Below are 26,835 nucleotides of genomic sequence, written 5' to 3' on the forward strand. Positions count from 1 at the left end.
CTATAAATAGTCATTTTCCCTTCTTCACTTCTCACACCAATTCCATAACATCTCTCTCTCTCTCTCTCTCTCTCTATATATATATATATATATATATATATATATATAGTTCTGATTTTCTGGAGTATTTTTGAGAATCTGAGAAGTTTCACCTTAGTGAATCTCTGAAGCATCAGAGTGCCTGGAGAAATAGAATTTCTCAGGTTGAAGTCCTGCCTGTGATCTTCCTGGTTTTCGCTTGAGTTCATGTAAGTTAAGTTGCACTTACTATGCTTTAAGTGTAATTTATATTTATGTTCATAGTCATCATTATTATTATGAATGTATAAATAATATTTATCAGTGATTCCATTCATAATATTGATTGATCTACTTAAGGGAGAGGTTTCTAGAATGGGTATGTTGGCTTGGTTGTTAGATTTTTAGAAAAGTTATATGTCGAAATGATCCTGCCTCCTAATTGTCCTTCCTGGCTTATCCTTATTTGATAGAACCCTTAGTTTTCCTTTGTATTAGTGAAAGATCTAACCTTCATTACCAGATTTCCATAGGGACTAGTAAGCTATAATATTATAGGTTAATACTTTTTATGCATGTTGCTCGCCATTTAGATTACCCAGATAGCTGTCAATCGTATGGGAAATTGTCCAGGTGATTTTCTCACTATACTGTATATTACAATATATATATATATATATATATATATATATATATATATATATATATATATATGTGTGTGTGTGTGTGTGTGTGTGTTTGTGTGTGTTAGGATATAATAGTTAGTAGAGTAGAGTTGATAGTTCCCATGTGCATGTACTAGAAAGGCCAAAGTATAGCATCTATGTCATTAAATATTATCGTACTTGGATTATTTGTTATGGTTAGAATAGGGGTTGACGGCGGATCGACGACAGATTCGGAGCCCATAGACCCGAGTGTTGTAGAAGAAATGGCAAGTAGGTCGTAATTATAAGATATACATATTATTAACAGATCGGCGAAAGGTCGTGAGCCAATCGGTGGATCAGCGAAAAGGTCATGATTAATTGCTTGTATGAATGTATATGTATTGTGGTATATAGTATTTTAGGGAACTTACAATGCCTCTTTCTTACCCAGTTGATATTAAATATTTTCAGGTGCTCTTTCGGATCATGAGAAGGGCAATGCTCAACTGTAAACACACGCATGTGCATCATGTTTTCTTCATAATTTAATTATACTTTGATATATTTGAATAAATAAAAATGAAAATTTTGGGACATTACACATTGATAATCTAAATATGGAGCTATAAGAAAGTACAAATCCAAGTCAGCACTATACGAAGTTATTCTACTTATCAGCATGTCTATGTTGGGGCTATCGAATATTGATGGTATTGCTACCGTATGGAACAATTATAGGAAGGGAAAAAAAAGTTCACTAATTGCTATAAATAGTGGAATCTATAAATCGTGTTTATCATTTATTATGATCTAATTACCATATGTTCTTGTTGCCTTTTGTCATTGATACTAAAATTATGTGTATAGAATTGATTAAAGTTTCTTAGCTTACAATTATTTATATAACTTCATGTCACATACATAAATACCATTGGGAAAGGAAAGGACTTAGCCTAGTCAATAAGTGGCCTATGAAGACTTGGAATATGTTTACTTCTGTAGTTTTATATAGTGTAACATGATTGTATAGATATAATATGTTTACTTTTGTACTTTTGCATAGTGTAACATGATTGTATGTGTGTGTGTGTATATATATATATATGTGTGATTTTGTTATGATAATGTTGTATTATACACTTGTTATCTTTTTTTTAATATTAATATGAAGTACACCATGACGTATTGAAATATTTTGTGAGACATTTTTGGTTTAAAGAAAGCTTTTGGTATACTTTATATTGATTTTTGGGTGCCACAACCGTTTTCTCAAAGACCATATCTAATTCTACTGCAAATTTGTTTCCTACAACTTTGTCTTTTAAATTAAACACAAGAAGGTTGAAGGATCATTAATCGATGCTTATAAGATGAAAATTTTAGAATTCTACATATAGCCGAGATAAAATAGAGAATAAGAAGAAGAGAACAAAAAAATTAATACATTCTCTTTATTGAATAATCAAAACTGAAAAGGAAGGAATATAAATACTAAATAATTAGGGTTGGCTAGCTATACTAGTTTCCTTATTGATAAACTAGACTCTAAAAGGTAATACAAAAAAATATTAAATAAAAGTGTGTGCTAAAATCTTCACTCCCCCTCAAGTTGGGTATAAATATCAGTCATATCCAGCTGATTTTTCATAGTATCAAATTTTTTCTTTGGAAGGGCATTGGTTAGAATTTCAACAATATGGTAGTCGGAGGGAACGTATGACAACTCAAATATTCTAGCTTCTCCTTGATAAAATGTCGATCAATCTCCATGTGTTTCGTTTTATCACGATGGACTGGGTTCTTTACTATTTCAATAGCAATTGAATTGTCACATAGGAGAGTCATCCTCTGGTTATTTGGGATTTTATGTTCCTTATCCTTCTTAGCCATATTCCTTCACAAATACCTTGACACATTGCCCGAAACTCAGCTTCAGCGCTGCTTATAGAAACTACAGATTGTTTATTGTTTCTCCAAGTAACAACATTACCCCAAAAGAAAGTACAATATCCAATTGTTGACCGACCATCCATGGCAAGTCCTCCCCAGTCTGCATCGGTGTAGACTTTAAATCCCTTTTCACTAGTCTTTTTGAAGTATAATCCATATCATGGATTCTTTTTTAAGTAGTTAAGTATCTAAAAGACAACTTCCATGTGACGATTAGTGGGAGTATTCATAAATCAACTCACCATACCTACTATAATCTAATATCGGGTCTCATATGAGAAAGATAGATCAATTTCCCAATCAATCTCTGATATATTCCTTTATCTGTCAGCTCGTATCCATCTTTTGTCTGAAATTTCCTTCCAAGTTCCATAGAAACACTAGTTATCTTGCAACCCAGAAGCCTAGTTTCCTTTAAAAGATCAAGTGTGTACTGCCTTTGTGTCATAGAGATTCATTTGCTTAAACATGCAATCTCCATTCCAATGAAATATATAAGTTGCTCGAGATGATGTCGTCTTGGTGTAGTTTCCCGTCAGGATGATGTCGTCGACATAGACAATCATGATGGAAACATGCCCATCACTCAAGTGTTTGGTAAACATAGTGTGATCTGTTTTTCCCTAAATAAACCCATGATGTTTAACCATTTGTGTAAGACATTCAAACAATGCTCGAGGTGATTTTTTTAGGTTGTACATGGACTTCTTGATTTCACACACCATTCCTCTATTCTCTTGTGATCTGATGCCTGGAGGGATGTTCATGTAGACTTCCTCTTCTAACTCTCTATTTAAGAAATCATTTTTCACATTGTGGCATCCTCATTTTCACAACAAATTTAAAACTTGTTATTTATGATTATTTAATTCATAGTATACTTCTTATTGTAGAATTTATTTCCAAAACGTAATGTATTTCCGATGAAACATTTTTCATTTATATATAGAACCATGGGATGTCATCGTTCGATACAGACAACATAAGCATAAACATTTTTTACATGCCTTCTAACATTTATTTATAGTAGTGCCCTACAAACTCCTCAAATCACTCATCATCCTTGTGCCTTCATAACGCTACATGTGATACAAAGAAACTAAGTGAGCCGGACTTGGGAGCCTGGTAAGCACATAGGGTTTCAACCCACAATAATTAAGTTATTTAATTATATAATTCACATCAAATATTTCACTGATTACCCATTCCCATTATTCTCACTTTCTGATCCTAAAATACTAATCTCAAGTGACATATCCTAAGGATCATCCTAAGCAATGAGTAGACAATACTGCTTCGGGGATTTCTTTAGCAATATATGTCAACAGGTTGCGAGCCTATCAGCGTTCCACTGGACTATCTAGATTTGTTTGTGGTCATCATCTATACTCTACTAGACGACTAGTTCATTAATAGTCATGGCCTCTCATCATCATCTCATCTTTCTATCACCCATCACTTCAGAATATCTTTTATATAAATATATGAAAATACATATATGATTAAATCAAGTAGAAATCATATTATCTTATCTAACACATATATCAGAAATACAAATATTAGGCACATATAGCATTTAATCATCTAGATACTTCATATTTATGTGTAAGCTAAAAGTAACTATGTACTCACTTGTTAAAGTGGATGACTAGAAATTTGGTCATCGCTTCGATTTAGCACTTAGCTTCTCCTTTGATGTGACATAGGTTCATATTACTAAGTCTTAGCTTAATATTCCTCATGACTAATGATAGTCCAGATTTCTTAACAATCCCATGTCTACATCAAGATCTATCAAGTAAGGGGCAACCAGGTAAGATCATATTGGAGGTAGGGTCCGTTTGGTATACAGAGTACACTGTTTGGAAATTTCATTTTAAACATCTCACTAAATCAAGACTAGACATCCACCCCCCCCCACCCTCGGTAAGTAGATCAATCAATATAATGACTTGGAATCACTAATAAATCTTATTTATAAAATCATAACAACGAGAATGAATACAAATATAACTTACACTGAAAATAATATAAGTGTAGCTTAACTTACAGAGATTTTCCTGACAAAAGTCTAGAAATTGCACTGATAGAACTTCGACTTGATAGCGTCTAATTATCGAGCTCTTAGAGACCTCATAGCTAACCAAAAACTTAAATCTAAAGAAATTTTTGGGCCAAATGGAGAGAAATACGAGAAAGAATGTTTGGATAAGTGTGAGGGATCAAATGGGGCTGAAACTAAATCTATAGGTGAAATTTTGCAAGTGCGCACCGCTCCCCAACCAGGTCCATGTCATGCCCCGACCTCATCGGCCTCTCTCCTCACGACATGACGCATGCATAAACTAGTTTGACATGGTTGGCTTCTATAAGCGTGCATCACACCTATCAGGCGCGCGTGAAATTTTCATATTTTCAAAAATTCATATATTCTTCATACGAACTCTATTTTTTACATTCATTATATCCATGCATAGCTATCGACGAGATCTACAACTTTCATTTACACTCTCTCGGCTAATTCTCACTTTATTTTTAACAGACTTAGATTGTTAAAGTCCATATAAAAACCATAACTCTTTCATATGATATTCGTTCTCAACTGTCTTTGTATCGAGGGAATCCTATTGAAGAGATTTTCAACTCTCGTTTAGATTGTTTCGGATAAAAATCGACCAACTTGAATTTCGATTTCTATGTTAACATTGTTGCGCTAAAACTTCAAAAAATCATAACTTCCTCATATGAATTCAGATTCAGACATTCTCTATATGTGCGCTCTCATTTTTACAATTACTGTGACTTTCATTTAGATTACTCTGGCTAATAAGCAACCTATCTCTGATTCACTATTTACGACATACTTTGTTGTATCAGGTTCAACGCAAAACTTCAAATGATCACAACTTCTTCATACGAAGTCAAATTTAGGCGTTCTTTATATGTACGGATTCACCATCACGGCTATTACAAGTTTTATTTAGTTTATTTGTCTTAAATAATCTTTTATTTTTTACGCCTATTTTAGCTCTAATTATTAAGTTATTTTATATACTTATCTATATACATATAAATCATATATATTCAAACAAATTTATTTCATTTATTCATTAAAAGATTACAATTGTTGACCAATAACACTTACATATCTTATTAATGACTAGCGAGAAACATGTACATTACACACATCTATTTGGTGCAACAAACAGTCAAGATTTGCATAAAATGATAACAAAACTCAAAGAGAGTTTAATTTTGCTACTGGAGCAAACCTTCTGCATAATCAATTCTAGAAAAATGTGTAAACCCCTTAGCAACAAGTCTTTCTTTGAATTTATTAATACTACCCTTAGAGTTATATTTGACATTGAACACCCATCGACGCCCCCACAAATATCTTTCTTAGTGAGAAGACTTGTGTACTGTCACGTGTTGTTTTTCTGAAGGACGTTAACTTCTTTAAGAACGGCATCAGCCCATTCTTTTTTTTTAATTTACATCATGCATGTTCCTTGGAACTTGTATTTTAGAAACTAAAAGAGCAAACGATTTGTACTTGGGTGACAGTGTATGTGCTATACAACTTCTCTTCCCTTTTCGTAGAGAAATTGGAACATCAATATCACTTAACACATCAGGATGAATATTAAGGCTAGATTTTGTATATGGAGTGCTACCTTGAGAATCAGGGAATGATTCATCAGTGTGTGCCACATTCGTGACTTTCTCTACCACCGCATGTTGTTTTGGGCATCTAGTGTAAACAATGTAGTCCTTCTGGCCCTCTTTATCTAATGTTTCATTTGATGGTGGAGTAGGAATTTTAGAGTTAATTCCCAAAGGAGTATGTGATGAAGTGGGAATTTATGCATGGTGACTAAATTCAGAGAAATTCATATTCTGATAAATTGATATTCCACATAATTCTCCCCTTAAATATCAGTTTAGGAATAATAGGTCTCTTCTTCAAAGAATGTGACATCCATAGAGTGATAGAATTTTCTGTTGGAAGGGAAATAACACTTGTAGCCACGTTGATTTGGAGAATATCCAAGAAAAACACATTTGACCGACCTAGGATCAATCTTGCTACGGTTGGGTTGATGATAATGAACAAATGAGGTGCAACCAAAGATTTTACATGGCACTTCAGACAGGTTTCATAAGTAAGGAAAGCTAAACTGAAGAGTTTGATATGGAGTTTTGAATCCAATTACCTGAGAGAGCATCTGATTGATCAACTATGCAGCAGTCAACATGGATTCTCCCTATAAATAGTTAGGGGTTGAGCTTGAGAACAATAGAGATCTAGTTACCTCGATAATATGTTTATTCTTTCTCTCGACGATGTTGTTTTGTTGTAGAGTATCAACACACGACATGATATGGACAATTCCTTGTTGAGTTAGGTAATTGCCCAATTTAGAGTGGAAATATTCCTTTACGTTATCAGATTTAAGGATTTGAATTTTGGTTGCAAATTAATTTTGAATCATTTGATGAAACTGTCAAAATATTGACCCAACTTCAAATTTTTCTTTCATCAAAAACACCCATGTGATGCGAGTATAGCCGTCAATAAATGTTACGAACCATCTCGCACCTGATATGTTTTTCACTCTAGAAAGTCCCCAAACATCACTATTAATTAAATGAAAAATATGTGAAGCTTTATATAGTAAAGGAGAATAAGTGTGTCTGACACGCTTAGACATTTATAATCATTCGGGTTTTTATTGAATAAATGTGGAAACAGATTTTTATGATAAGAGAAGTTTGGGTAACCTAATCTATAATGCCATAACATCACACAATTTTGACTAGAAAGATTAATTGAAGATGCAACTTGAATTTTTTCTAAATGCTCAGCTTCACAGTGGTAGAGTTCATCACGGACTTTAGCACAGCCAATCATCTTCCCCAAATTAATAGACAAACAGATGGGGTTAACAAGGTGATGCAGTTCAGATCTTTCATTAGTCTGATAAGAGCAAGCAGATTAAAGTCAAGATTAGGAACATATAACACATATCTCAGTGTTATATTCTTAGATATAATAGTTGTGTCGATGCCAACAACAAGTTCATTCTCTGTGGTTGCAACTCGTATAGTCCTTCCATTCGACAATGGTTGGAATTCAGTGAAAACACTATGATCTCTGGTCCTGTGATCGGTAGCACCACAATCAACTACCCAAGGTTTTGTATTGCTAATGAGAACTTATTTTGTTGTGCAACAGCAGCTGTTCGTTTCTCTTTGTAGGTTGGACATTGCAAAATCTTCCAAAAGAGCTTCAACTTCTTCATTTGTAAACATCTCTTGAGTGTCACTTGTTGCTATGTTTCCACGAGAACTAGATTTCCAATCAGTGGGTTTACCATGAATCTTCCAAAAGATTTCTTTAGTATGTCCTGGTCGCTTGCAATGATCGCACCATGGTCATCCAGTCTTCTTTTTAGAAGGTCTGGAACCTGTTGTGGTTTTGGTGTTGGGTGGAAATCGAGTTATAAGAGCGGGTCCCTTAGTTATTGTAACGTCCCGATTTTCACAGGCAATTTTTTCATTTTTATTTATCCAAATTGTAAGTCTTACACACATTATATTACATATTTAATTATAAAGGGAAGTCTTAGCGAAAGTCTTAAATATTATTTATTGCATTCGATACTAGTACAGTCATGTGGAAGCCTTTCCTCGATCCGAAGAACAACCTGTAAAGCAGTTATTCAACAACTGTAAGCCGAGGCTTAGTGAATTCCCTCAAAATACCACATACCACAATATATATACAATGCATACACGTATTGGCCTTCAGCTTATAGCCAGTCCGCACCATAGCCTTCAACATATGGCTAGTCCACCCTATGTAACCTTCAGCATGTGGTTGGTCCACTTTCCCTTGGCTTTTAACATAAAGCTAGTCCGCCCGAGTCTATTGGTCTTCAGCACAAGGTTGGTCCGCCCTCAACTCCATATATACATATCAACATATAGCAACAGTCCACATAACAATCAACTAACTATCCTAGTCTAATTATGTAAGTGCATACTAAAGTGTAACTATATCCTAACTTACAAAGGATACATACCGGAGTATACGATATAGTGAGAAGAACTCACATTGACAGGTTCTTATATGGTTAATAACTAACCGAGTGTTCTAATTGACGAGTACGCGTCTAACAGGTATTAAACTATAGTACTTGACTTTGTTAGTCCCTAGAGAAATCTGGTAATGTAGGCTAGACCCATCACTAATCTAATGACTGATAGCTCTATCAAATAAGGATCGGCCAGATAGGACAGTTCGGAGGCAGGATCATTTTGGCATATAGTTTTTCTGAAATCCAATAACCAAGCCAACGTGACCATTTTAGACATCTATCCCATAAGTAGATTGATCAGTATTATTACTAGGATTACTGATAAATCTTTATTTACATATCCATAACAACGACTATGAATATAAATACACTAGGTTATAACCCGTGGAATCCACGGTTTGAGAGCTTAAAATAGCTATAATACATAGTATAATAAGTGATTTGCTAAACTAAGAAACAACAAAATTTAAATCTACGTATATAAAAAAACTAAGAAATTAATATATATATATATATATATATATATATATATATATATATATATATATATATATATATATATATATATATATATATTGTAAATTGACATTTTAATGAGAGATCAAATTATCGATGGTTAGATATCAACCACAATCATACACTATAGTACCCTATTGTTTTTCTGAAAAACCTGAAACATAAGGTAATCTAACAAAGCTACGTGTACATCGTTTCCAAATCAGTCAAACCATTCGTTTTCCAAATCAGTCAAACCTTTCGTTTTCCAAATCAGTCATGACTCGAATATTATCTACACTGCATAATAGTTCATGCACAACAATTCACATCTAATGCACCAATTCCCGCCTTAAAAAATAGTTAACAAAAACCTCAAACTTTTGCTAATAAAATTTAAAGTCCTCAATGAATATTGAAAGACAACCAAGAGTTACCATCCTTCATAACTCATAGTTCATGAAATTTATATAATTGCATGACTTTCTCTGAGTACAATGTCACATGTAATAAGACAATATAAAAGTAGGATTCTAACTATTTGAAAGTAGGATGCTAAATATTTGAAAGTAGCATGTTATTGTTGATTTAAAATAAAAGTCGAATCTTATTTTTTCCGGAAAATGAAAGTTGTTTGCTATTTGTGGCTTAGAAGTGAAAGTATCATGCTATTATTGGCTTGAGAATTAAAGTACCATGCACTTTTTTACGTTAAAAATGAAAGTAACATGATATTCTTACCCTAAAAATAAAAGGAATATCTTATTGTTCATTTAAAAATAAAAGTAGAATGCTACTTTTCAATAAAAAAAAAAAGTAGCATGCTATTTTTGGCTTAAAAAAGAGAGTAACATGTCATTTTTCCATAAAATGAAAGTAGCATGCTATTATTGGCTTAATAATGAAAGCACCATGCTCTTTTTCCTTAAAAATAAAAGTAGAATGTCATATTTGCCCTAAAATGAGATTAGTGTGCTAATTTGTCCCTAAAAATGAAAGTACGTGTTTTTGTTGGTTTAAAAAGAAAATTAGAATACCATTTTTGCTTAAAAATGAATGTAGCGTGTTAATTGTGGCTTAGAAACTAAAGTTATATATATATATATATATATATATATATATATATATATATATATATATATATATATATATATATATATATATATATATATAAGTGTAAGGTTTGATTTGAAATTCAAATATGAATGTAAGGATATTTAATGTAAATTGAAGAGTAACATTTCATTAATTTGAAGAAATGCGGTTGATGGGACAAATTTAATATAATATATTCTTTTATGAGACAAATTTAATATAATATATTAAAAATAACTAAGTTTAGTAAATGACATATATCATTCAATCACCTCATTTGTTGTATTGGAATTCAATTCGTGCCTTTAGAAATTACCCTTTAAACTATCCATGTTCCAACCTCATATATGTCATCTAGTAGGCTAGGAGCTGATTCATCTGATGTAATCTCCCAAAGGTTCCATTTATATTGCTACAATTACACAAACATAATCATAGCCCTGTAACAAACAAATCTTTCAACTTGGAAGAATGGGACTAAAAGGGTGTTTGGAAGGAATGGAATCGCAACAAAGGAATTGTTACTTTGGTTTTCTAAATTTTCACTTATAAATATTTTTTTATTTCAAAACCTATATCGTTTAGGTACTTTGGTTTTCTAATAAAAATTCGCCATGAAGAACTTAGTGCATCTTCTTTCTTAAGGCTTCAACCACTATAATACTTAAGAAATACCTAATAACCTGCTACCCTGATAAGAATCAGTTGATTATGAACTTAAAAACCCACCAATAGAAGAAAAAAATATTAATGTTTTGGGGTATAAGAGAATTGTGTACTTGAAGATATGAAGAATTGATGTTGATTAGAACTTGTATTTCCAACTACACCCACCATTGATTCTCTTGTTCTTTTCTAAACAAATAGAGATCAATTAAGAGAGTTTAAAAATTCATAGTAAAAGACTGAGAAGTCAGATAAATTAAAATATGGTATCCAAAGTTGACCATCTAGTTTCCTAGCCTATATTCACATTCTCAAGATCAAGGACATCTTTAGTCTCAAATGCTTCAGGGCTTGTGTTCCTCCATGAAATTTCTATACCCTAATCAGTACATACTTGTTTATAGAATCAATAGGAGATAATAATTAGCCCTCTCTACCTATTCTTACCATCAAGAACATCATTTTCAATTGGATCAGTACAATATTTATCCTTGATTACTTTTGGGTCTACTAAAAAATTTATATTTCCAGAACATGGTCAAACCAGTTTAATGAAAATCAAGAAACACAACACTAAAAATCAAATTTATGTACACGTTCTCACCTCAACGTCAATTCTTCACCTTTAATCGTGGGTATCTTTAATATGTCGTCCCAATCTACAACAAAAACTTCAAGATAAAAATAGGAAAGAAGAAGAAGAAGAAGAAGAAGAAGAAGGAACATAAGAATCATCAATATCGACATGGAAACTAAAACAAATACATACCTCGTTTTCCATTTAGCTTGAAAAGAAGAATAAACATTACCAACAACATTTGATGGAAATAGAGAGTTCAAATGAGATTGGGAGGCGATGAGTTACAGAGATTTAGGGTGCAAATGGATTCAATTATACCAATTAAATCGAATCCAAAATAATCGGTGCTGATTTTAAGGAAGGGAATAGCTATCAAAATTATGTTCCTAGCTAATATAATTCCTAATTTATAGCCTTAGTAGTTGGAAAGTCTTTATCTCTAAAAATACAATCAAGCCTAGAACGGGCGTATCAATTTTGAGCGGGAATTTAATGGAAGAGTTTAGGAGGAGATGCCAAGTGGCAAAGTAGAGGCGTAGAAAAGAGCCATGTGGCATGTAGAGGATTCTTTTATTAGAAGAGAAGAAGTTGTACTTAAAACATATTAAGTGTAGCCAAACTTACAGAGAGTTTCTAGCGAAACCAGAATTATGTGGGCATAACTCTACCCGAGAGCTTCTAGTTAGCATTACTTCGATGTCACAAGGGTTCACTAAGGTAGCCAGGAACTAGGGAGTAAAAGAGCTAAAAACTAGAAAGTATTCTAGAGAGAATCGGAGGAAGGGTGTGTAGAGAAAAGAGTTGAAACGCATGATTTTATAGGCTGGGAAGGGGTGTGTGTCGCACACCTAGTCGGAAGTGATGGCGTGGCGAGAAACGGGCGGTGACACGTGTTGAAATCCGGGTAGTGTGTCAGGCGCGCAAGCTTTCGGGGAGAGCACATGCACGCGAGAATTTCTGTTTTCTTAAAAATTGCATAATTTCTCCGTACAAGCTCCGTTTTCGACGCGTTTTACATCCATGCGTAGCTATCGAGAGATCTACAACTTTCGTTTAGAGCAGTTGGCTAATTTTGACTTTATTTTTAAAGTTATATTTTTACAGGCTTAGAGTGTTAAAGCCAGTGTAAAAATCGTAACTCTCTCATACGATATCCATTCTTGAATGTCCTTATATCGACGGATAGGTATGGACGAGATCTTCGACTCTTGTTTAGATTGTTTTTTCCAACAATCGACCGATCTTAATTTAAGTTTATGTGTCGTATACTGGTACACTAAACTTCAAAAAATCATAACTTCCTCATATGATGTTAGATTTGGGCGTTCTAACTATGTGCGCTCTTGCTTATACAATTACTTCCAATTTAGTTTAGATTAATAAGGTTAATAAGTAATGTATCTCCAAATCGATTTTATAATAATCATTTTAAATTACAATGTACAATAATGGTAAAAATTGGGTGTTACAGGATTGCCACTAGTACCAAGCATGACTCTTCTTTGGCTCTCTTCCCGGCGAACTTCTGAGAAGACTTGTTGGAGTGTGGGCATGGGCTTCGTACCTAATATTCTTCCTCGAACCTCATCAAGATCTTGAATTAGCCCAATAAGGAACTTGTAGATTCTTTCCTTCTCCGATATAAGCTTTTATTATTTTCCATCTGTAGAGCAACTCCAAGTAAAGGTATCAAGAACATCCACTAGTTGTCAATGGCAGTTTACAGCTGTAAAGTAGATTGTTACAGTAGACTTCCCCTTATGAAGATCATGTAGGATGCCTTTAATTTCAAAAACTATTGAGGTGTTGTCTTGATTTGAAAATGTGTCTCGCGTTGCAACCCAAATTTCTAATGGAGTTTTATAAAACATAAATTGTTCTCTAGTTTTGGGTGTCATTGAGTTTAAGAGCCATGACATGACCATGTTGTTTTCTGTTTTCCTTTTTTAAAAACTAGGTACTTTTCTCTTCGGTTGAATTAGATCTTCCTCCAAATATTCCTCAGTTCCTTTTCCTCCTATGAAAATTGAGACAGAATGTGACCAAAGACTATAGTTTTAGCCATTCAATTTGTAGCATGTGGGAAGAACACTATAATTAGTGTTAGAGTTTGGCTAGATCTGAGGTGGATTTTCTGCAACAACCCTACTGTTGGCAAGAGCTAGAAATTAGGAGCTAAAAGTCAGGAATGATTGTTAATAATTGTAATTACCTAGTTCCCTTATATAGGAGATAGATTCCATAGTTTGTTTACAGTATTCCATGTATATATAGGTTTACCTCCTACATTGAATTCAATAATAGAAAAACGGAAGTTTATTCCTCCTCTGATTCTCAATTCTACATGGTATCAGAGCTTACCAAAGCCTGACCCTTCGAAGTCTGTAATCAGCAATGGCGGTCGGTGACGATTCTTCAAACTCCAACTCTTCGTCTGTCATTGTTCAGAATGTGCAAGACGCACCTTTCCCCACTGGAGTCATTCTCGATGACACGAACTACCCTCTATGGTCTCAGCTAATGGAGATGCGGATCGGAGCACGAAATAAACTTGGATACCTCACTGGTAAATCGGCGAAACCAACAGCGAATGAAAAGGCAATCGAAACATGGCTAATCGACAATAATAGGGTTAAGAGTTGGCTCATTGATTGCATGAGTCCAACCCTAATGCGTCGGTTCGTCAGGCTCTCAACAGCGGCTGAAATCTAGGATGTCGTCTCAAAAACGTTCTATGATGGAACAGATGAGACCCAGCTCTTTGAACTAAACAGGAAGACCTTTAGTACTCGCCAAAACGGAAGATCCCTACCAACATGTTACAATGAATTAGTGAGTCTATTCCAAGAAATAGATACACGTCTAAGTGCTGCTGAAGACACCGTCAATCAGGCTGTAACAGCCAACAAAACCCTATCACGTTTCCATGTACACATATTCTTGGCGGGTTTGGATCAAGAGTTTAACCAGGCTAGAAGCGAGATTTGAGGAAAGACCCACTTATCAGTCTTGAATCATGCTACGCATACATTCGAAAGGACCACAGCCAACGTCAAACTATGGAGGAACCAAAGACTGAACCAGACAGTGTAGTTCATATGGCAAACCGCAATCATCCCACGAAAGGAAAAAACTCGAGTGGAAAAGGAGGAAATAGTTTCACATGTACTCACTGTGGAGAAGAGGGACACTCGAAAACCAGATGCTATGAGATCATAGGCTATCCAGAATGGTGGGACTTCACTAAAAAACCAAGGAAAAAGATTAGTCAAGCATCCGTGGCTGCTTCACCACCTCCGTCAAACCATGAAGTCAATTCCCCTATGGCAGCCCACACCTCCGCCAACTCTGGTATGTCTCGTCCAACCTGTAGTCAAAATAATAACGGGATAATCGACACAGGGGCAACAGATCATATGACCAATAATCCTGAAAACTTAACCACATCATACTTACCCAAACAAGCGGTCATTCACACTGCTAGTGGGGCCGTAGAACACGTAACAGCTGAGGGTACAGTAAAAGTGTCAAACTCCATGGACCTTGATTCGGTTCTAGTTGTGCCTTCACTATCATCAAACCTATTATCAGTTAGTCAGATTACTGAAGCACTAAACTGCTATGTGATTTTTTGGAAAAATGATTGTGTGTTTCAGGATATGGCGACACATCAAGTTCTTGGCTATGGTACTAGGCGGGGGAGGTTGTACTACCTGGAAGAACACCATCCCAGTCAAGCTAATCATGTAGGAGTAACTCAAGCAAATAAGTCTGTGGCTATGTTATGGCATTGCCGCCTTGGGCATTTATCATTTAGCTACCTTAGAAAACTGAAACCAAATCTGTTTTTGAATGTATCTGATAGTGAATTTAGTTGTGGGATATGTGAATAAGCAAAGAACAAACGAATTTCATATATTCCTAGTGATAATAAAGCTACAGAACCATTCATGAAAATTCATACAGATGTCTGGGGGCCTGCCCCGATTATCACCAATGGTGGTGCTCGTTATTTTGTTACCTTTATTGATGAGTGTACTCGTATGGTGTGGATATCTCTTCTCAAATCTAAGGGAGAAGTTGTCCAAGCCTTCAAAGAACTACATACCCTTATAAAAACCGAATACAGGAGGGATATTCACACCCTCCAATCTGACAATGGGGGCGAATACATCAATCATGAGATGAAGCAATTCTGTCAAGAACACTCAATCAGACATCAAAATTCATGTGCTCGAACACCCCAACAAAATGGGTTGGCTGAACGGAAAAACCGACAGATTCTGGAAATAGTTTGTGCATCTCTATTTGATATGACAGTACCACGAAAGTATTGGGGAGAGGCTGTAAAATCCATTGCGTATCTCATGAATCGCACACCTTCACGAGTTATTAAGTTCCAAACCCCTCTTCAAAAGCTACATGAATCCATTGATAAACCGTTAAACCACAGCCTTGAACCACGAGTCTTTGGATGTACAACTTACGTTCACCAAAACACCGGAAAATTGGAGCCACGTGCTATTCGATGTTTTTTCATGGGATATGCAGATTATAAGAAGGGATACCGGTGCTATGATCCCCATGAAGACAAGGTATATGTAACTCAGGATGTTGTGTTTCACGAAACAGTGCCCTACTTTGATCATGCAGGTCCACTTCAGGGGGAGAGAGAAAAAAAGAAGAAGTGAACCCACATGAAAACCTCACTGAAGATCTGGAGGCATTTGTACTACACAACACCGACGCACCAGCAGGAAGTGAGGAAAATAATGATGAATTTAACCAGAACATGAGTGGTGACTTCGATAGCACACCTCCTGCTACACCAGTCACTCCAAATGAAACAGAAACAACTATACCCACCGAGCCAGTCATCACAGAAACTAACGATGCATCACAGGTCTTTCCTAGTTCTGTTTTGCAGGAACCTGAAGAAGAAGAAGAAAACACGGAGGAAGTAATAAACATAGAAGGAACAAGTGATCGAAGGTACCCAGTGAGAAACAACCGGGGTCAACCAAAGAAACAATACCAACCAGAATTGAAAGCAAAAGGAAGATATCCGATAATAAATTATGTATCAAAACATCGTCTTGCAAAGTCACACGCACTGCTGGTAGATCAACTAGACACCATCCCTATCCCAAACAACGTGCAAGAAGCAACAAAAGATGACAGATGGAAGAGAGCAATGAACGAAGAGATGAAAGCTCTACAAGAAAACCAAACATGGTAACTCGTAGACCTTCCCAAGGGAAAGAAAACGGTGGGATGCCGGTGGATATACACCATAAAACTTGACTCAGACGGAAACATCGATAGATTCAAAGCACGGTTAGTGGCGAAAGGATATACACAAAAATATGGAATTGACTATGGAGACACGTTTGCTCCGGTGGCAAAAATCAATACCATTCGTATCCTGGTATTGATTGCTGCAAACGAAGACTGGCCTCTCAAACAACTCGATGTAAAAAATGCCTTCCTAAACGGGTATCTGGAAGAAGAAGTCTACATGGACGCACCTCCCGGAATCAATAGTAATGGGAAAGTATGTAAATTAAGGAGATCCTTGTATGGTCTAAAGCAATCACCACGGGCATGGTTTGGCAGGTTCTCAACGTACATGAAGGAAATCGGGTATAAACAGAGTGATGCTGATCACACTTTGTTTATAAAATCCAATGAAGGAAGAATAATTGCACTAATTGTATATGTCGATGACATAGTTGTTACCGGAAATGACTTGGAAGGTATGGAGAAATTGCAACAGCTACTGGCTTCGGAGTTCAAACTCAAAGACCTTGGACACCTGAAGTATTTTTTAGGAATTGAAGTGGCAAGATCAAAAACCGGCATCACAATGTGTCAAAGGAAATACGTGCTAGATCTACTAACAGAGACTGGCATGTTGGACTGTAGACCCGCCAATACCCCTATCGAGACAAACCACAGGCTTACAATAGAAGTTGATCAAGTACCCGCAAATAAAGATCGGTATCAGAAACTAGTTGGAAAACTTATTTACCTCTCACACACGAGACCAGACATAGCATATGTTGTAAGTGTGGTAAGTCGGTTCATGCATGCTCCGAGTGAAAGTCACATGAATGCTGTGTATCGAATCTTGAGGTATCTAAAATCATCTCCGGGAAAAGGTTTGTTCTTTGGAAAGAATCAAGATCATCAAGTCTGTGGATACACAGATGCAAATTGGGCTGGAGATCGGATGGATGGGAAGTCAACATCCGGATACTTTACATTTGTTGGAGGAAATCTTGTTACATGGAAGAGTAAGAAACAAAAGGTGGTGTCGAGATCGAGTGCAGAGGCTAAATTTAGAGGGATGGTGAATGGAGTATGCGAGTTGTTATGGATAAAGAGAATTTTAAGAGATTTGGGGATTTCTCTAACAGCTCCAATGAAACTATATTGTGACAACGAATCAACGGTGAAGATAGCCAATAACCCAGCCCAACACGATAGAACGAAGCATGTAGAAGTCGATAGACATTTCATCAAAGATCATTTGGAGAAGCAAACAGTGGAACTCCCTCATGTTGCATCAGAAGATCAACTTGCAGACATGCTGACTAAAGGAGTATGTGGAAGAGTGTTTCAAAGCTCTCTTGACAAGCTGGGAATGATAGACATACATTCTCCACCTTGAGGGGGAGTGTTGGCAAGAGCTAGAAATCAGGAGCTAAAAGTCAGGAATGATTGTTAATAATTCTAATTATCTAGTTCCCTTATATAGGAGATAGATTCCATAGTTTGTTTACAGTATTCCATGTATATATAGGTTTACCTCCTACATTGAATTCAATAATAGAAAAACGGAAGTTGATTCCTCCTCTGATTCTCAATTCTACACCTACGACCTTCACTAACTAGGGTAGTAGGAATTTCCCCAAACTTAATTGAGTTGTTTTTATTGTGACAATAAAGAAGAAGAACATGATTAGAAGAACAACTTAGTGAATAGGGCATAACCGAATATGCTTTGATACCATTTAGAATTCTGCATATAGGCGACAGAAAATAGAGAAGAAGAAGAGAAGAGAGCAATCAATGCGTTCTCATCGAATAATTAAAACTGGAACAAAACAAACATAAATATTAAATAATTTTGGTCAACTAGCTATACTGGTTTCATTATAGATAAACTAGACTCTAAAAGATAATATAAAAACAAATATTAAATAAGAGCGTTTGCCAAAATCTTCAAAAATCATGTAAGAAAACTTGTTGAAATCCACAAAGGCTATTTCTTTCCTATGGTTCTTTGAAGAACTTCAAAATATATCAAACGGATGTAAAGTGTGCATTTTTGAATGGTGAGATTGGTGAAGAGGTTTATGTAAAACATCTAGGTTTTGAAGATCTATTTTTCCCTAATCATGTCTACAAAGTTGACAAAGCTCTTTATGGCCTCGAACATACTCCACAGTTTAGCATGGCACTTTATCTAAAGTTGCAAGTGGCTAGCTACACGAGGGGTGTGATTGATAGTCATTTTTTGTGAAAAGGTTGAAACCTAACATCATTCTTGTACAAGTTTATGTTGATAACATAATTTTTAAGCCTATTAAAAGGACAATATGTCAAAGAGTTTTTATATCATGTACATGAATCCAATACTCTAAAAGTGTACATTGTTTGGTTGGTTGTATAACATTTCTAGCATTTGGGGGTATACTATGTTATCACTATTGAGCAACATTCTTTCCCATGGAATATTACTAGTGGATTCATAATAAAGACTAATAAAAAAACTTACATTCAACAAACCAAAAAGATTATCTTGTGACTTGCTAAAATAACTCACATGATATAATAACATAGAGTTAATAATATAATGTAGAAACCAATGGATTAGAATATTCATACAAGAACATGAAACATTTGATGATACAATGCCAATCGAATGCATGTTCTTCAGAAATCGGTAAGAAAATTACATATAAACAAACAAATTTACTTACTACTCTCACCTGCAAATCCAACAAATTTTACAGATTTACAGTTGGAAGAAATCAGAAATGCCAAATTTGCCCTCCAAAAAGTTACTGAGCTTTGGCAAGGGTGCGACTAGACACACCATGTAACAATTTCACAAACCCTAGGAAACTAAGCTTTCCATCAGTGTGCCTAATCCAATCATGCAATACAGAATGAACAGAAACTGATGGACCAAGGCCAAGTTCCTGAAAAATCCCCAAAAATAGTTGATAAAGATTTAAGAAAACAGAATCCCATTTGGAAAAAGATCTTCAAGTTGAGCTTTTTTGATATTTGGAAAGTGGGTCTTTAAGAGAAAGTGATAAAGATGTAAACTTTCACCAAGTAAAAAAGAAAGATCATCACAAAAATGATTGTAGCAATAGAATTTGTGGCTAAAAGAAAGAAATAGCAACATAGTTTCATTTATTTGTTTATTATAGTATCCTAATTTCATTATCACCTATTACAAGTTTACAACATTGTACTTTGAAAAATCTACCCAATTTTAAAATCGTAATTTCAATTTTATTCTTATTAAGACATTGTACGTTGAAAAATTCACCCAAATAATTTGGTAAAATTTTCCAAGGACAATGTTGTAATAGAAAGAAATGAAAGTAGCATACTCCCCTCAAAACCATTTTGGTTCAAAATATGTTATAAAAAATATGGAAGAAAACCGAATTCTAAACTTACTGAAGCTAGTTCTTCAATCGTGATAGCCCTATTGCCATCTTTGTCAAATAATTCATATGCACATCGAGCATGTTGCTCCCATCTATCAAGAGCCTCAAGTTGATGAACACTTATAGTAGAAGCACAAAATTCATCAAACTCCATTTTTCTATATTGAAGCGCATTAAGCTGCATATGGGTGATTTTATATTCATCTAAAAGTTTAAAGAATACAATATGTAATCAAATGATGAATCTTAAAGTCCTTTACTTATGTTGCATTTGTTCAATAGGACAAAACATCACTAGATTTGGACAAGCTTTCTAAGGCTATTTCCAAAAACACTTTAATTTTGTTCCATTCATGTCCCACCTTTTTAGGTGGGACCACTTGCAATTTTTGGGTGAGACAAAAAATTACAATTTTTGTCCCACCTTGTTTCACCTTTTTGAGTGGGGCAAAAAGAGTGCATTTTTTTGTCTCATTCTCCATGTCCCACCTTTTAGAAAGAGAAAAACTTGCATTTTTTTGTCTTATTATCATTCCACCTCTTAGGTGTGACTAAAAATTACAATTTTTGTCCCACATCGGTCCATGTTCCACCTTTTTGGGTGAGACAAAAAAATTACTTTTTGTCTCATTAACATCAGTCCAATGTCCCACCTTTTAGAAAGGGATATAAATAAACAATTTTTGTCTCATTAACACACTTTGTTCCACCTCTTAGGGTTGAACTAATAACTGCTATTTTTGTCCTATTGACATCAGTCCTAGTGCTAAACACAGTATAACCTGTTTTGTTTTGTCTTGTTCTAAATAAGAGACTTGGGCCTTAAAGATCATACCGATGTTAGAAAATCATGGGCACGTGACTCTTTCATGGCATCCGTAGCATGCTTCATCAAGGCCTAATTAGTTCATAAGAAGTGAAGATCAATATTTCAAAAAAAAAAAAAAAACAAAAAAACAAAAAAACAAACAAACAAACTATTTTTCATATGAAGAAAAAGAAAGGAAAGTGTCGTGTTGGTTGCCAACCACTTTGATATTCTCCATGCTTATAAATCCGTTTTTGCTCGGTTCTAACAAACAAAATTGCTCCTTTAGATAAAACAACTCATCTTTAGTTAGGGTCTTCACTAAAGCCTGCAAAAAAGGGAAACCTATAACTATAACCGAAATTGACTATTTCAATTAGTGTTTGTTTTGTTTCTTTTTTTCTCATTAAGTGTGAAAATTTGTGAGAAAATGACGGCATATTTGGGGAAATGGAAGGGAAAAAATAAATAATGACGAATTTGTAATATAGAAAAACCTTATTCCCCTTACTTTCTCTATGAAACCATTTTTTTTCTGCATTAAGTAAAGAAAAAAAACACCCGTATAGAGCGTATTGGATTAAGGTGTTGTTTCTTTTTAACTTAATGGAATTAATTGGGAGATTAGTACCTAATCTAGTAAACTATATATTGATGTTTCTTTTTTTACTTAATGCAAAAAAATGGCTTAATACATAAAGTCAAGAAAACTATGTTTTCCCAAGTCCTTATTGTTTACAAATTTACCCTTCTTTAATATTCCTACCATTTCTCCATGTGTCTCGTCATTTTCTCGAATACTATTTAAGTATCATTTATCTGGACAACACTTTATCTAAAAGTCACTTAATGGGAGGAAAAACAAACAAAGAAAAAGACGCCATTAAGTCCATTAAGTCGAAAAGAAATAGCACCTTACTTTCTTTCTTTTTTTTTAAACTAAAAATACTAAATTTGAATCTTATAGAACACTAAAAGAACATACACGTAAAGCCGATTTACGAAGAGCAGAAGAACGCATGTAACCCTTCATGTGTCTTAATATCGAGACATCAAGTGGCATTTTCACATCATTAGTATTTCTAATCCATGGATGACCTACAACAACATTTCATGCTAATCAAATCAAAATTACCAAAATGCCCCTAACCTAGGACTACCCAAAAGACATAAACAACACGTACCTAATGCCTGAGCAGCTGTCATTCGTCTCCTAGGATCCTTATTCAATAAGCGTTTAACAAAATCTTCGGCCTCTAAGGACAGTGTGGGCCATGGTTCTTCATCAAAACTTGGATGAGCTTTTAACACTGCTCGAAAGATTCCCGATTCGGTTCTTGCCCAAAAAGGGCGACTCCCACACAAAAGAATGTAAGATATAACACCGATACTCCATACATCGGCCTCAGTGCTATATGATCTATGTAGCACTTCGGGTGCCACATAGTATGCACTTCCCACAATGTCATTGAGTCTTTCATCTACAAATCAAAGCAACATACTTTCATGTAGTTTTGTATTATAGCATCCTACATTCGGTTCCTTTTGTTATAACATTGTACTTTCAAATCTTTTCTCCTCAAAGCATTGGACCTTGAAAATTTTATCCAATTATTGTGGTGTAATTGACTAATTGGAATGTTTTTTTTTCTTATTAGGGCATTATCTTTTGAAAATCTACCGAATTGGAAATTGCTTTGTATTTGGATGACATTGTTTATTATAGTATATAGAAATTACCTGGCTTTACAAAATCCGACAAGCCAAAATCTATGGCCTTTAGCTGTGAGTTTTCATCCTTTGATGTAAATAAGAAATTCTGATTCAACAACCATAAATCATCAAATGATGTTTCAAAAAAACAAGAAATATATAAACAAATAACTTGTTTAAAACTTGTTTAAATTAGTAAACCTCTCACCTCTGGCTTTAAGTCACGATGCACTACACCTTGAAGATGACAAAATGCAACCACATTTAGTATTTGTATCAACACTACTTTAGCATCATCCTCTGTGTATTTCCCACCTCTATAAATTCAAAATTATTATTAATGGATTGTTAACGAATAAATTGAATGGAAAATAAGTGTCATATGCTTAAAAAAACGAAGTCACAGATATAATAATACCTTGAAAGTATTCTATCCAAAAGCTCACCTCCTTTACATAACCTGAAAACGAGTCGAAGAAAGCATAAGGCCTTGAGAAAATGGAAATGAGGGCAAATTAGTAAAAGGATAAGACTTAATCGACACTTTTATCTAAAAATTAAATGAATTTAAATTTAATTTCTTACTCCATTACAACATAGACGTTATCATTGTCTTCATATGCGTCGTAAAATTTCACCAAGTTGTTATGTCCAGTCAAAGCTCTCAATATCTTTACCTCCCTTCTCACATCCTCGATGGCTATGGCTGTTGTCATCTGAGAAAAAAAAAATATAATTCATTTGATCAAATTCAAAGCGTATTACAGATCTGATTACACCATTGTAGATCAAATCACACTCGTGATCAAGGGTAATCGCTAATTTTGATGATAATCGTCGGAAATGATGAGAACTTGGAGTTCAAAAATCAAACCTTTGACTTTGGAATGATTTTGACTGCTACTTCTTGACCCTTAAATTCCCCTTTCTTGAACTTAGCTTTACAAGTATGTCCAAAATGCCCTCTTCCTACTTCTTCACCAATCTCGTATTTGTTTCCAAAATGCTTCGAAAATCCGAAACTTTTATCCAATCTAGTAATCCTTTCTCCGTCATTTACACCAGGTATCGCCGCCTCGTTTGGCTTGACGGAGCCATGCCGCCTCGCCAACGCCTTAATGTGCTTTGCCGGAGACGGCGGCGGAAATGGCCGTTTAAAGAACCTTCTGGGTGTTGTCGAATTAGTGCTCGCATTCGGCGCCGGAGATGATTTTTTTGAGAAAAGATAGTGAGCTGGACTTGGACTGTAAAACGGGAAAAATGGAGATTTTTTCCCTACTTCAGTTTCACCTTTCTTGCTAATCTTATCCTCTGATTCTTTTCCATCTCTGTCTTTCGCCGGAATATTCGTCTCTTGGTGACCGGAAAATTTGGTTCTTGACGAGGGTTTGGAGCTACAAACGCCCATTGTTGGAGGTTTCTTGCAAGTCGCCCCTTTTTATGTGAACTCCAATTACGAAAAAAATTAAAGAGTTAATATTGCAAATCAAAAACTCTTTTGAGTAGTAGATAGTGTGAGATCTTGATTTTGATTCGACAAGATTTTGAACCAGATTTCCTGATGATAAAAATTTTGGTTTTATGAAAATTTGTGATGATCATGTACTTTGATATAATTTTTTTTTTTTTTTCGAAAAAGATAGTTTGGATATGAATTGACCAATGGGAAAGTAGAATTAAAGAAAATTTAATGACGGTACTTTGAAGTTTTAACATCAATTTGGTGGTCCAACCATCGATTAAATTGTAGTTTTAACATCAATTTGGTGGTCCAACCATCGACTAAATTGTCTTTAATATGAAGTGATAATTACATAAAAAAAGTAATAAGTATATTTTTGTTCATTAAGTTTTTTTTTTTTGTTCATATCTTTAATATGAAGTGATAATTACTTAAAAAAGTAATAAGTATATTCATTAAGTTTTTTTTTCATATTTACCCTACTAGGTGTGCAACTTGTTTAAATATACATATTCAGTTTTATCGGATACTCAGTTAACCAAAAAAAATGACTTAATATGTAATATTTTTCTCACTTTGTACGCATTTATTCTTAATATTCTTTTACACATTTAGTCTTTATTATTTTTTTGTTGCAAAATAAATCTTTGTTGTTTTTTATCACGTTCAGTACTTATGAACGGTTTCTTTAAGTTTTTTCTCATGACATCCTACATAGGATAATCACTAACGAGATGCTCGGGGTTGTTCATTCTTATGGCCACTGCGTCCTCGATTACTTGGTGTCTGAGTCTTATGTCCTGAACGTCGTAACTTTTTCATAAGTATTCAAAATTTAACGATTTTTATATCCACGTGTTCATATTTGAGTCTACTACAATTTTCGTTTAGATTACTTTCGTTAAAAATAATAGAGTAAATTACTGAAATCGTCCCTATGGTTTGGTCAAAATTACACATTTGGTCCCTAACATTTTTTTTGCACTCGGATCGTCCATGTGGTTTGATTTTGTTGCATTTTTCGTCCGTATGGTTTGGTCAAAATTGCACGTTTGGTCCCTAACTTTATATATGTAAGGGACAAAAAACGCAACAAAATCAAACCACAGGGACGATCCGAGTGCAAAAAAAAAGTTAGGGACCAAACGTGAAATTTTGACCAAACCATAGGGACGATTTTAGTAATTTACTCAAAATTATATATATATATATATATATATATATATATATATATATATATATATATATATATATATATATATATATATATATATACACACACACACACACACACTTTCGACTTTATAAAAAAACGTCCATACATACATTTATAAAGAACATATGGTAGATGAGTCTCATCCGTATCTTCACCTCTTTGAATTCCATTACTTGTGTTATGCTTCTCAGGCGGAAGGCCAATAGTATATATGTTTTTTATGAATTCACTAAAAAACTCAATCGTCTCTTTTGCAACATTCGCTTCCGCAATGCAACCTTCTGGTCTATTTTTGTTTTGTATGTGGCCCTTAATAACCTTCATATACCTATCGAATGGGTACATCCAATTAAAGAATATTGGACCACATAATTTTACTTTTCTAGTAAGGTGAACGATTAAGTGAATCATCACATCAAAAAATGATAGTGGAAATTGTTTCTCAAGAAGGCTTAAGGTCACATGTAACTCTTCTACCAACTTATCGAGCTCATTCACTTTGATTTCTTTGTTACATATTATTTTGAAAAAGAAACATAACCTGGTAATAGCAACTATGGTGGGTGGATGCATAATATACTTAATTGATATGGACAAAAATTGTTGCATGAGCATGTGATAGTCATGTGACTTGAGTCTGGTCAGCTTCCTTTCCTTCAGACTCACTAAACTAGAAAAAATTAGAACAATACCCTTGTGGAACCCTAAAGTGGTAAAAAGTTTCTAGGAACTTATCCTTTTCCTCTTTTGTCAATGTGCAACCTATTGGGGGAGTCAGGCGTTGTTCCCGTCTTTCTTAGGATGTAACTCTGGTTTTTAACCCATAATACACCAAATCCAATTGAGCTTTATAACCATCCTTCATCTTCCTTGGAATGTTCAGCATTGTTCCGACTAGACTCTCTCCCACATTCTTTGTAATGTGCATAAATCTAAACAGTTTGGAATCAAATTGTGTTGCCAATACCTCATCCATCTATACCATATATTAAATTTCTTCCAGTATGTGGTATCTTGTTGGCTAACATCTGAACTACCCACTTGCTTTGATTTTCACTTTTTTGGTATATTCCCACTTCTACGAGCAAAACCTTTTGGAATTCTGATCCATTGCCCTTAGATACTTTCCTCCATTTATTAATTATAAATTTGACCTTGTTATATATTTCATCCCCAGTCATAGGTATTGGCGATGGTAAGAACTCTTGTTCTCCATTGAACGTCCTCTTTTATCTTCTTAACGGGTGGTCATACGATAGATATGTATGTGACCAGCGTAACTTTGCTTATTTGATTCAGGGAGTCTATGTAACATCCCAAAAATCATGACCAAAAATTTCGTTTTAAACCATTAAATATAAAACCGTAGTTATTAAACCATTCCA

General features: G+C 34.6%; 1 protein-coding gene across 2 annotated transcripts; it reads right to left on the minus strand.

The window, feature by feature from the left end:
• Positions 1-19,390: 19,390 nt before the first annotated feature.
• On the minus strand, positions 19,391-24,417 carry LOC145093231 (CDPK-related protein kinase-like). Of its 2 annotated transcripts, none has more exons than XM_079031307.1 (11): positions 23,647-24,417; positions 23,358-23,488; positions 23,191-23,232; positions 22,981-23,089; positions 22,800-22,878; positions 22,244-22,540; positions 22,045-22,157; positions 21,280-21,387; positions 21,087-21,149; positions 20,262-20,429; positions 19,391-19,768 (listed from the first exon to the last, which is right to left on the minus strand). In XM_079031307.1, exons 1-11 carry the CDS (start codon positions 24,178-24,180, stop codon positions 19,628-19,630), a joined length of 1,785 nt encoding a protein of 594 aa, XP_078887433.1. In that variant the 5' UTR covers positions 24,181-24,417; the 3' UTR covers positions 19,391-19,627. The 2 variants fall into 2 exon arrangements, 1 of the variants encoding a protein (XP_078887433.1); XR_013702791.1 differs by having other exon boundaries at positions 19,519-19,768; positions 20,262-20,455.
• Between the last annotated feature and the right edge of the window lie 2,418 nt (positions 24,418-26,835).

This window comes from Lactuca serriola, chromosome 3, assembly GCF_051521515.1.
Source record: "Lactuca serriola cultivar US96UC23 chromosome 3, Lser_US96UC23_V15, whole genome shotgun sequence".
In the NCBI taxonomy this organism is placed as follows: domain Eukaryota; kingdom Viridiplantae; phylum Streptophyta; class Magnoliopsida; order Asterales; family Asteraceae; genus Lactuca; species Lactuca serriola.